Source organism: Stegodyphus dumicola, chromosome 6 (assembly GCF_044657685.1).
Source record: "Stegodyphus dumicola isolate Sdum_Otavi_A_Nest chromosome 6, ASM4465768v1".
In the NCBI taxonomy this organism is placed as follows: Eukaryota; Metazoa; Arthropoda; class Arachnida; order Araneae; family Eresidae; genus Stegodyphus; species Stegodyphus dumicola.
The window spans coordinates 32,532,194-32,545,449 of NC_140773.1; the positions used below are offsets into that span (position 1 = coordinate 32,532,194).

The window sequence follows — 13,256 nt, forward strand, 5'->3', positions numbered from 1 at the left end:
ACATACCCAGGATCGAATTCCATGGTCATTATCATCTTCAAGGGTATGCAAAACTCATCACTGCTGCACTTCTCATTGGTGCTAATAGATGGGACATGAATAAGCAACTACATACCTAGCAGCACCAAGCAGGCATACCACCACGTGATCACAATAAATGAAATTAATAGATTAAGAATCAGCTATGTAATACAAAGAATAAAAAATTCCCCATGAACCATGAATAGTCCATTTATAACATTTCTTTCTGAAAGCACATTTATTAGCCAACAACTCTTTTCTCAAAGGATTTTTTTTTTTTTTTTAAGAGAAATTTCTGAAAAGAGTCATGAATGCACTCTTTACCATTACTATGATGTCTACCGAACTAGACAGATGACATTACTGTTCAAAAAACAGGTTCAACACTCATACTAAAATGTTTAAATCCATATTTTTTCTCACAAAAAATACTTTGGATTAAAAAATTCATTAAAATGTAATTTCATCAGATTCATTAGTAATACAGGTTATATTTTGGTTGTCGATAGTACAGTAGTACAGGTTATGTTACAGTTGTTAATAAATAATGAGTTTAATTCCCCTTTGGTCAATTTTCCTCAGGCGGCACAGTATTTGGAATATTTTTATGGAATGATTTAGTCCTTTTTGCTTCAAAAGGTTGTATCTCATGTCAGTAAATTTTAAGGAATAAAAATTATTAGTACAAAGCTTGTTCCATGACCACTCACCGAAATTTAAAAACATCACACAGAAATATGTGAATAGCATAATATACAGGTTGAAGAAACCCAAAATTCCTCCCCCCCCAGGGTTGTTCTAAAGGTTTGGCAACAAAATACGTTATATATTAATGTATATAAATCAGACATGAAACTGTGGTCACCCCAAACAAAAATTTCCCAACTCACCATTAAAAATGGGGGCAATTTCAAATCAGTGTTGATGTGGGAAATACACATTATCATGAAAATGCAATTTCTCCCACCACATTAGCTATGTGGCAGATTTTAGATACAATAAAAATTTGCATTCTTTGCTTATCAGATTTCGCTCTGACTTCCTCCTCCTAAATTGAAGATGAAAGGGGATAGATGCAGGCCTGCAAATGAAGTCCAAGAGGCATCGTAGATTGTGCTGAACACTCAAACAAAAGATGACTTCATAAAAGCTTTCCAATCATGCCAACTGTATATTAAGATTGATATTTACATTGTAATAGGAAGTTTTTTACAAATCATGAGAAAGAATCAGATGTAATGTAAATTAATAAATGATTTAAAAAAAAGAAATTTCACAATCGTTTGGGTACAACTTGTGGTCACAACAAACAAGTTTTGTTTCTCAGTGTTTTTAATTTTTCATTTAAACTTGCAGAAAGAATTCCATATCACCCTTATCAAGGTTCGTAGCCACATTTTAGTTAAGAAAATAAGCACTTATAAGCACATTTTAAGAAAAAAAAAATAAGTACCTGTCTAATTACATTATACACAACAGCATAACCTTAAAAGAAAAATTAGACTTGTAATTTAAAATATGAGAAATTCAGTATTTATTAAGAGAGAATGAGCATTATTCAACCATGAGAAATAATAACATTCTTTTTTTCAAATTTTAAATAACAGTTCAATTTACAGAACTAGTTTACAATGAGAGAAAAAAAAAACTATGCAGAACTTAATTATGTTACAAGATTTAATGATGAAATTTCAGTTCAAAATAGAGAAAATAAATAATAATAAGCCATATTTATTATACTTGCTTGGCACCTAAAAATAAATACAATTTATTTTCCCATTCATATTAATTAATATTTAAATAATTTAACTTAAATCAAAGTTCTGAACATTTTCTAAATTTTCATTGTATAACAGTTTTCTCTTAACAGATATTGCAAGCAAAGTAATTTAAGTAAAAATAAGTAAAAAAAGGAACTTTTCTGAAATCAGAAGCAGGGAAATTGCTTCATACAGTAATCCTTTAACAGTAAAAAGCTTAACTAACTGGCATACTCGGAAATTGCCAAATATCTGAAAATTCCGGATAGTAACTGGTAAAAGAGGAAGGGGGATAGATTGTAGCCGTTCTTTAGGTTTTTGAGCTAAATAATACTTTTGACATTTCGATATGTGCATCATATAAAAAATAGCCCAACGGAACTGAAAAATAATCTTAGGGAGCACAGTAAAACTCTTTTATCTCTGCGAAATAATTGCAAGAGATATTGTGCAATATGCGTGCCTCAATTCTTCTGCACATGATATTATGCAATCGAATCAAGAGCTGCCATGTGGCATATTTATCACTCAGCAGGACACGTTGCACTCCGCACAACATTCCTGCCATACTCATATTGATTAATAGAAAGATTTACCAATATGGGGTGTTTTTCATTCTAATTTTGAACAGACTGCATTAAATTTCCGGACTAGAATGATTCTTCGCTTGGGTTGGTAGATCGCAGAACTTTTAGTCCTATTCAATCCAGGTTGGAAAGTGACCAAAAAAAAAAAGTCTGTTGCTTGCTTTGCTGCGAACTGTTAACGATTTCAATATACGAGATTTTGCAGAGAAAGGGGAAGATCCCCCCCCAAAACTTCCGCACTGTATAATGCATTGCCCCCCCCCTAAATTTTTTTTACTACTCGATTGCTTTCACTTCATTTATGCCATTCCGAATATATTATTCCTTAGAAAACTAATCTGTGTTAAAACACACTTACCCATTTTTGAAGTTTATCTATACTTCAGCAGTTACTGCAAATATATTATTATAAATATTGATCCTAATAAACGCGAATATGAACTGACCATGTGGAACAAGAATGCAAATTATTAAAATCTTGATAGAAATTTAAACGCGTGTAGTATTGGGTGGGAGCAAAAGAAATGGTATGTACCAGAATTTTCTACCGCTTTCGCAATTCTTTGACCAATAGAACGACGTATACCTGTCTGTACTTGCGCGCACCAAAGGTTATGTTAATGCAAAGAAAAGGATGAAAGGCTATTTCTGGGAGTGTGATTCACCAACTGGCGTTCCATATAAGGAAGAAAAGTTGTTTATTTAGTTTCAGCTTTGGTACGGGGGAAAAAATGTGCGTTCATTAAAAGAAAAGCAATAAAAGCAAAAAATAAGCACTGAAAACAAAAAATATGTGCTTTGGAGGAAAAGTAAGCACCTATAAGGGCTTTTATATTTTATTTTCAAATATAAGGACTTATAAGTACTTATAAGGACAGCTATGAACCCTGCTCATGTATCATCATTAGTATATAAAATGTTTCATACATCAAGAATTAATAATTTCAATGCACATTTTTCAAAATTTTCTTAATATCTTACCCATTGAGCGTATGTTCAAATAAGTGCATCAAACCATCTTTTGAAACAACAGTCATAAGCAGTGGCTAGGAAAAAGAATTAGTAATTTATTATGCTTGCAATAATTTAACTGAAATCAATATATCATCAACAATATAATTATTGAAGAAAAATACATAAAAGACTCTTTTTAAAAAATTTAAGTGTATTTTCAAATTTATAGAATTAATATTTTTTTCAGAGATAAAAATCAAGGAGGAATTTAATTAAAATTTTTAAAAAATCCTTAATAAGGCCAAGAAATAACATACAAAATTTTAAAAACTATAAATATATTTTATAAAAAAGAAAAAGAAAATTTTACCATATTCTTTCTGCATATAACATCTATATTTTCTGGCTCGTCTGATAGAACAAATGATGCTACAGCTCTTCTGTTATTGCTTGTGCTCAGTTGCCTAAGCAAATAACAAAATATTTGTCAATACACTGCATACAGTTAAAACGTTGATTATAAGCTTAACTCACAGAAGAAAATCAGGCAACAGATATTTTGCACTTAAAAATATCAATTATTTCTTATGTTTTTAATCTCTTTAATATTTAAGCATGGAAAGAAACATAAATGACCAACTATAGCTTATTCTTTTATAAATATGCAACACATCTTGATTAAGCATTTAATAATCCTGTATCATTATAATAAATCCTCTCTAACAGAAATACACATAGTTCTAGATTGTAATAAGCTGAAGCCACATCATTTTCACTAAATTTCAGCAAAGATGAATACTGAACAGAAAATAACTCACTAATGTTCAATATTAGTGTTTACCATGTTCTTAGAAATATTTGTTATTTTCAGAGGTGTGGGAGATTTCATTGCACTTTTTTAATCTCAATTTTTTTCATTGCAATATGAAAAATGAATTCAATAAAGCAGCCCTGTTGCTTCCTCCCCATTAATTATGATTATCATTCAAGACATAGCACTTAAGAAATTGTTGATAATTACAGCAAAGCAGAAAATAAAACAAATACTCCTCGGGACTTGGTGATTCTGGATTTGGGATTTTCCCGAATATTAGATCATCAGTTTAACACTAGTAAGATGGCATGTAGAAATTATAAATTAGAAATATGAAATAATGAAGCACTTATGATCTAAAGGGTAACAAATTTTACAAAAAAAAAAAAAAAAAAAAAAAAGCTTAATATTTATTTGTTTAGTTTATTACACGTTTCTTTAATTGCAAGTTGTTTAAGATGCTTTTTTTGTGCTAATATTATCTCTTTAATTCTGTAGACAGATATAATTTCATATTCAGTTACAAAGTTCCATTGTTCAAGTCCTGTAATTGCCGTGTCAATAATTTCACTTAACTTGTAAATCGAAATTTTTTCGTTTCCAGTAACCTGTCTGTCACTTTCTTCACTATCGGTAGCAGTATTTTCTGGATCTAGAACCATACTACAGATATCGTAGTTCGTTAATCGTTTTTCATTGCGATATTATCTTCATTTATTACCGCTTTTCCACATTTCTTCAAAAAGCCCACTAACTGGAATATTTAACCTTTGGTTTGCAATATTCGAAAACCTTCACATTTGTGGTTATCATATTCATCAACCTTACTACAAAATATGCTAGATGGCCATAAATTATGCCAAGCACTTTTCCAGGTACTATCCGGAATGTCATCGCAATGAAAAACTTCCGATTTATCATCTTCATTTATTACCGCTTTTCCACATTTCTCAAAAAGCCCACTAACTGGAATATTTAACCTTTGGTTTGCAATATTCGAAAACCTTCACATTTGCGGTTATCATATTCATCAACCTTACTACAAAATATGCTAGATGGCCATAAATTATGCCAAGCATTTTTCCAGGTACTATCCGGGGACATGTCCTCCCACAGAACAGATTTTACGCTAAAATATTTAAAAAAATTCTTGAATAGTTTTGCCATTATTCAAGAAATTTAACATGGATTTTAAAAATTCTACTTTATGTTTCCATTTCAGAACACGTACTATTCCAATATCCATAGGCTGAATGATTGACATGTAATTTGGAGGAAAGAATAATATGGACACAATGTCTATCACTAAAACTTTAAGTGAAATATGAGCTGAATAGTTGTCTACAATCAGGAAAATTTTTGCGTTATCAATTAAACAAACTGAATTCTGCCAATCCTCGGGCATGTTTTTCAAACCAATTATTCATTAACACTTGTGTCACCCGTGTTCTTCTATTTGCACGATATATAACGGGAGTCTTTATTCCTTCAAATGCTTGAGGTCATGTATTGTTTCCAACTATAAAACGTTTACACTTGTGTATTGCTGCTGCATTTGTGCATGCAAAAATTGCTAGTTAACTGATTAGCCGCTGGTGTTGCATTGACGCAACGGTCAAAATAAATGCGTATATAATTATAACTACCTAAGATATTTTATACCAGCAGATGATTTTGTTTGTGTAGGGAATATTATTAAGATTATTTCTGTAAAAAAAATTTGCCTTCAACAATCATTTTGTTTATAATAATTAATCTCATACTTTAAGCAAAATTTTCGACCGGTATTTTTGCTGAAAATATTTAACGAAAGAATCGCGGTCTTTATGAGTGATCTATTTTTAGTCAAGGTCACCGTTGATCAGAACATTACATCAGTCAGATGTTTATAGTTGTGTTGGGAAGGAAGGGAAAACAGGTGTTGCGTTGACGCAACGTAAGCAGGAAACGGGTAGTCAATCTCCTTTTTCACTCATTCCTTTTGATGTTCTGGTTCATGTTCTAGTTTTTTAAAAATGCCTAGAACGAGGTATCTTACATTAGAAGAAGCCCTTCAAAGATTTTTTGATGAAGAAACATATGATGATAATGTTAATAATGACCAGAGTGAAACTGATATTGATGTTGTTCCCCCCAGAAATTGCAGAGGCTAGTGACGAAGAAGAAAGGAATGGCAATGTTTTAAATAATGATATTTTACCAAATGATACTGCTGGGGAAGTTGAAATTCACGTATGAAGTAAATTTCAGCCTTTTAAAAGCAGTTATAGTCATACTAAAAAGTTTTAAAAAGCAGAAGATTGAAATCTTGAAGTGGATAGGAAAAGAACTCTTAGTTATGTCTCAGGAAAAACATGAAGAAAGAGATAGAAGAGAAATTATAAAAGACAAAACACAAGGTAAAACTAGTGCACAGATTTTCGATTTCCTTTTTGGTTTAGACATTTACTCTCTTGTCGTTGAACAGACAAATATATATACTCAGGGAAAAAAAAAAAAAAAATGCCCAGAATTTATTGCATCTGAAGCCTACATGAGAAGATTTATTGGAATATTATTGCTTACAGGATATCATTCTTTACCTCAAGAAAAAATGTATTGGTCTTTTGATAAGGATATTTCTGTTCCTGTTGTACGAGAATTGATATCACGTTTGCAGTACAGGAATATGAAGCAGAATTTGCATTTGACAATAGCCAAATTGACAACACTGATAAATTATATGAGACGAGACCATATCTAAACTTACTAAATATCACCACTTTTTACTACTGGAAATATAAAGTCTGTTTTAGATTTCAGATGCGAGAATGCATTATTCCTCTTGCAAACTCCTATTGAGAGTGTAGAATTAGGCAGAAATAGATCAACAACACGAAGACCTAATAAATTCAGCATTCAAAAACCATTGCATGGAGATGGTAGACATTTTATTGTAAAGTCCGTTGATAACAAAAGACTTTGTTGTAAAGAGTATCATAGCCAGACTGTTTACAGATGCAAAGTATGTAATGTAGCTTTACATCATGATTGTAATCAAGCTTTTCATGCTGGAATCTTTCAAATGAAATAATCTGTATTTGTAAAAGAAATACAATGTACATTTTAATATTAAATTAATTACAAGTAAAGTGATTTTTAGATTTATAAAATGTTTTACAGCTAAAAAGTAATCCTGCGCTCCACTCAAAAGAAACATCACACGAGTACAATCCTACTCACTAAACATACGTAATCTTATTCCACTGACTTTGCGCGAACGTAACACTCACTTTTTCCACAGGTAAGAGCATTTTTTTTTTATTTTCAATGTAAATTTATGTTATAAATGCTTAATTTAAATATTTGTTATTATTTTCATGAGAAAAGAAACATTCCTTGTAGTTTTGGTGGTTAATGAGTTAAGCTTTAGAATCTTTGACACGAGTTGGAGCCTTTTCTGTAGAGGCTGCCAAAGTATTTTGCAATACATATTGTCAGAAAAGACTAGTTTCACCACCGTTGTAAATTTCTTCTAGAGATAACTCTTAACTATTGATGAATTCAATGAGTTCATCTGTAAATATTTCAAGAGCTTCAGTATCAGCTGAAGCTTCTTCAACTCAAATTCTTAATTGCCTTACACAGTGGTGATTTTTAAATTTGGTTAACCAACCTGTCAAATATGTGCACTCAGTTTTTAAGTTCATTTCTATCAGTGAAATATTTTAGCTTGCACCATTAGCATTTGACTCGTCAATAGCACGCCCTCACTACGACGCTGTCTAATCCATTCAATTATCACTTTGTCATGATCTTCACTTTTAGCATAACAGATAATTTTTCTGTTATTCGTTGAGAGTGAGGTGTCTGAATTCATAAAAAATTCAAAACGTTCCTTTTTCAGTTTTCATACACAGTTGACTTTCCAATGCCTTAGTTCTCATATAATTTTGAAAGGGTATTTTTGATATACCTTTATCCATTTTTTGCAGAAATTCCACCGAAAGCTACTTTCGCTTTGTAGATCCTGTTGCAGCTCCAGAATTAGAAACCCTTTTAGACATGATCGAAAATTGAAACTTTAGTTTTCATGAAATTGCTGTAATAAATCCAGCCTGAAAAAATAATTGATCTGGATCAAATCAGAAAGTTAAGGAACAGCGCAATCTACTATATTGGCTGAAATTCCCAGGAATCAGTAAAACATAATTTTAGCCTAGCTTAATAGTGTCTGGAATACATTATTGGCTATGTATCATGATACTAGTGATGAAAGACAAGTTGTTTCGCTAAATTTTGTCTTGCTTCTATCGCGCACTGAGACAATTAAACCTGATTGTATTAACTTAGTTATTTATTATACGTATGTCTATTTCTTACACATGCTTAAGGCTTATCTGAATCCTGAATAAATAAATTCCTACATATACGGCTTATTGAGTGCCGGCTCTGATATTGCCTGATGCAGCCTCTGCAGATCCTAAATTCTGCTAGCACCTCCGTAAGTTCTAAATTTTTGCGGCCCCTAAATTTTGGATCCCAGTGTTTTCCCTAAAAATATTTTCATCCTTTTATTTTTTTGTTTGGTGCATCTTTAAATTCCAAACATCTTGTCTTCCCTAAATTCTGCCACCCGTGCGGGTGAACTCTGGTTTTATGTGATTCTGGGTTTATGTGAAAAAAAAATCAGTTATTGTTAATTTAAATAGCACTAAATGTAATCTTTCGGCCAATGAGTATCATTAACAAAATCTATTTTTAGCATATGGTAAGAAATTTTTGTTAAATCTCTCCTCCTCGGTATTTCTTAGTGCATTATGAAAGAAAAATGTAATAAATAATGATTCAGCAGGTTGGGGTCAGGGATATAAAATATTAGTAGGCATAAAATTAACGATGTTTCTAATTTGAATGTTTCGGTTTGAGATGTACGCCAAGCAGGTACGCAGCTAAGGAGCCAAATTACTGATTACACAAATAATTTATGCTGAATTATTGTTTCTTCAATAATGAAGTATTTATTTAGTGCTTTAGTGGCAAAAGGTAATTAAGAATCGGGACTCTACACATGTCTTATCTACTGGGGGGGGGAATCAAATGCACATGTGTAAAGCATTTAAAAAAAAAAGTTGTTGCTGGTTTTGAGTTCGGGATTTCAGATCAATAAGGATATTGGACATCCGGATCTCGTACTTTGTACTGTATCACATTAATCAAAATGCTTAATATGGAATTTTTCAGATTTCTTTAGCGAAAATAAATTTTTTAAACTAGATTAATACATTTCAACATAATCAACTATTATACAGTATCATAAACTAAACAAAATGAAAATTTATATAATTAAGTATGAAAAAATATCATACACTACATACACTGAACACACAATTATCCATGAATTATCCCACAAAAATTTTCTCAGATTGGTGCTTGAAAAAGATAAAAATCTTTTATACTTCAAAAGAAATAATTGTTGATGCAAGAATTCTTATTGCTATTATCTGAAATGAAGTTTAGAGAACGCTTTTCCCTGATATTTTTAGGCATAACCATTCCATCAACGAAGAGATAACAGTACTGGGCTTAAGTGAAATTAATTTTGGTGCTCATGAATTTGAAAACATAATAAAAGACAACACAAACATGTGGATGAAGAAAGACAACAGCAAAGATATCTACGAGATCTTATCAGATTAAGAAATTCTTGATGAAATGTTTAAAGAGAAGTCAGAAGAAAAGCATAAATAGGATTATGCAGACAAAAATGATGCAGCAAAGGAGACCACAATGGACAAGTGTTACACCATATAAGTGAATAAATTGAGTTTGAAATTAATGACTTGTCAGTTTGCACATTTTTTACCTTTCTGCCAGAAATAAAAATGTCAACATGACCTTTGGGAAAAAGAGTATAAAAATATTTCCAAAGAAAATAAATAAATGGATAATATTAATACTATTATTATTTAATCCTTATATTAATATAAATTCCTTTAAAGCCTCCAAAAGGCTAATTTTTTATGATCCTAGAAGATTAATTTTAGAGCATCATCTTTGAAATATTTGCATTTACTGGTTACAAGTGCATATTCATAGATTAATTAGCATAGATAATCAGGAAACATAGGTGTGTATGTATTAAATATATTCTGCTGAAATAATTCAGATAATTCTCACCATGCACTTATTACTCTATCACCCACAGCTGCAGACAAAAAGTATTTACTTGGCTCTTCTTCATTATTGACAGGCAATAATCGGAAAACTTCAGTAGCATGGCCACTAAACGTCTAACAAAAAAAAAAAAAAAAAAAAAAAAAAAAAAAAAGGAATACTTTTATTGTTCACATACTTATATTTCAAATAAGATTTATTTTTTATATTACAACATTAGTCTTACAAATTAATAAAATTTACATACAATATTTTTAATATTTACCATAATAATTGTCTTTTCTTTGATATTCCACCACTGTATGGAACTGCAGGAGGAAAGCAAATTGTTTTCATCCACAACACAAATAGAATAGACAGCAGTTGTACCTGCTTTCCATTTCCTAAAACGAAAACAAAGCTATTTAAAAACTATTTTCTTACATCACATTTTAAAATGCCAAAACTGAAACATTCTAAAGAGAATCGGTGAGGGGGGAAGAAAACTGCAAGCAACCTTTGCATTAAAGCATACATTTTACAATTAAAAGGCTGCATCAAATGTATCAGTAAAAAGAATTACACTATTTATAATCCAAAACCTTCTCTATCAAAAAAAAAAGAATCTACTAACATACCACAGGAAGAGTATATAAGAATAAAATTTTTGTTTCATTTAAAAAAAAAAAAAAAAAAAAAAAAAAAAACCTCATTCCACATCTATATATATTTTAAACATTGGTTATTTTATTTCTCAAGATATTATTAAATTTTATTCACAAATAAGATTATATGACTAAAATATGTTAAAAACCTGAGCTTCCCTCTTAATTTAAATGTTAATATGTTAAAAATGCAAAATAATATTTCAGCCATCACTTATAACAAAAAAAATTTGAAAAGAATTATTTTTGCATACTCACGTCTTAATCTTTCCCGTTATGACATCCCAAATGATAATGTGTTGGTCATTTGAACAGCTAAATAATGAATTAGTAGCACCATACCAACATACATCATTAACTATGCTGGTATGACCATTTGACTGAAAAATAAACATAAATTCAAGTTACACTTAAATGTAGAGTTATTCACAAACATAACTTTTATAACACAACATAATCTACATAAATCAGTTTATCACTGTTGTGAAGTTCAGAACATTATTCTCTGTTCTTAAAAACAATATTAAAAAAATCTTTAAAAATTTTGGCACTCCCTTATTTTTTAATGGACCCCACTTTTTAAATGCACCAAGGTGCATAGCAATAAATAAAAGTCCTAACAACCACTTAACTAGCTCATTTGTCACAAGAAGATTTGTAAGTAGAGCATGTGTTAACATACAGTGCATCCATTAAGTTATGGTGCACTTTTGAACGGTCACAAGAAAGCAACAAAACAAGATAGACATGCGAAATCTTCACCAAACAAAAGGAAAACTCTCCAAGTTTCCGTAGTAGAATGTGCAAGCATATGCACACACAGGTGATGATGCAACACTGTGAACTGCGAAACAGCAGATAAGACCATCCATGGCCATGCCAGTCGGGATGTGGGCCGTACAGAGGAAAGTTCAGTGTCTTCTGTGGCTTGTGAAATTCAAATCTGTGATCAAAGTGCAACGTGAATATCATGTACAACAAACTGCCATCATATAGGAATAACATTAATCGGTGGAATAAGCAGTGAAGGATACCGGCAGTTTGTTGGACAAACCTTGCTTTAGCAGGCCGTCGGTCAGTAACAAGTTTATAGAGGTTATATAGAAGAGTTACCTAAGAAGCCCTTACAAACTGCAGCTGTTGCACGCTATCAGACCGACGGATAGACCCAAACAATTTGCGTTTGCTACAGATATGCTTCATAAAATCGACAATGATAACAGATTTTTGCAGAAGATTGTGTTTAGCAATGAGACGACATGATTCCATGTTAGTGGACATGTTCACTGCCATACTATCCGAACATGGGCTGCTGAAAATCCTCATGCCTATGTAGAGTATGAATGTAACAGCTCTAAAGTGGGGTGGTGTGGCCTGGTGCACGATAAAGTGCTAGGACAATTTTCCTTTGCGAAGTAGATTGTGACGGCATGGATGGAGCCCACATCAAACGGCACTAAACAGGTATGAAACTTTAAGAAGATTTCTTTTGTTTCGTGAAGATTTCACATTCTTGTCTTGTTTTGTTGCTTTCCTGTGACCGATCGAAAGTGCACGACTTTATGGAAGCACTGTATTTTCCTCAAAAATACATTAACAATTTTTTATTAAGTGACATCTGATAATTACCTTGATTTACTGACATCCAAGAAAGAGGCACTTTACTTTATACTGAAATATGTGAAAATGGCCCAGAAATGAAATTACGTATCAATGAAAGGATTTGGAAATGAAACATGAAAAGTTGCAAGCAAAAGAAAAGCTCAGCACACAATTGACATCAAATAAATTGCGTGAAAACAAAATCAACTGTCATAAAAATATGATTATTGACTAGAATAATTTTCAATTTTACATGAGAGATATGTTCTTTATATTTTATCTGATAACCAAGTAAACAAATATGTGGCCAAGGAAATGAACAAAAGTCTGTCCATTCAGCAGAAAAATAACACCAGCAAGGTTCTAGAATAGTGAATATTTGGCAGGTTACGATGAGAAACAGGTTGAGTGCTATCTCGTTTCAGTTCTGAATAGAGTGGCAATCACACTCATGACAAAAATTATGGACCAGATACAAGAGGAAATGATCAATTACTTAGACTGTTGGTGAGATACATAGCATAGAAACTAAAAAAAAAAGAAGGGTATACTTCACTATAAATCATAAATTTTATTTTGTGCATATGAAATGGTTACACATACACAAAACATTGAAAGACTGTGGTGGTCCACTAAGTCATAAAATAAAATGCAACACGGCACTGCTGATCAACACCTTGAGTCCTATCTTGTGGAATTCATATGGCAAAAATCATTG

The 13,256-nt window shown here is 31.5% G+C and overlaps 1 protein-coding gene across 1 annotated transcript in view; it reads right to left on the bottom strand.

Moving 5' to 3' along the window:
• The window catches only part of LOC118194081 (WD repeat-containing protein 43), a 59,229-nt gene that overhangs the window by 34,684 nt on the left and 11,289 nt on the right, over window positions 1–13,256 (bottom strand). Inside the window, exons 3-7 of the mRNA XM_035365275.2 lie at window positions 11,195–11,316; window positions 10,558–10,675; window positions 10,296–10,408; window positions 3,693–3,786; window positions 3,350–3,414 (exon numbers count right to left, since the gene is read on the bottom strand). Of these exons, the coding sequence (XP_035221166.1) occupies window positions 3,350–3,414; window positions 3,693–3,786; window positions 10,296–10,408; window positions 10,558–10,675; window positions 11,195–11,316 (512 nt within the window). The remainder of the gene's footprint in view (window positions 1–3,349; window positions 3,415–3,692; window positions 3,787–10,295; window positions 10,409–10,557; window positions 10,676–11,194; window positions 11,317–13,256) is intronic.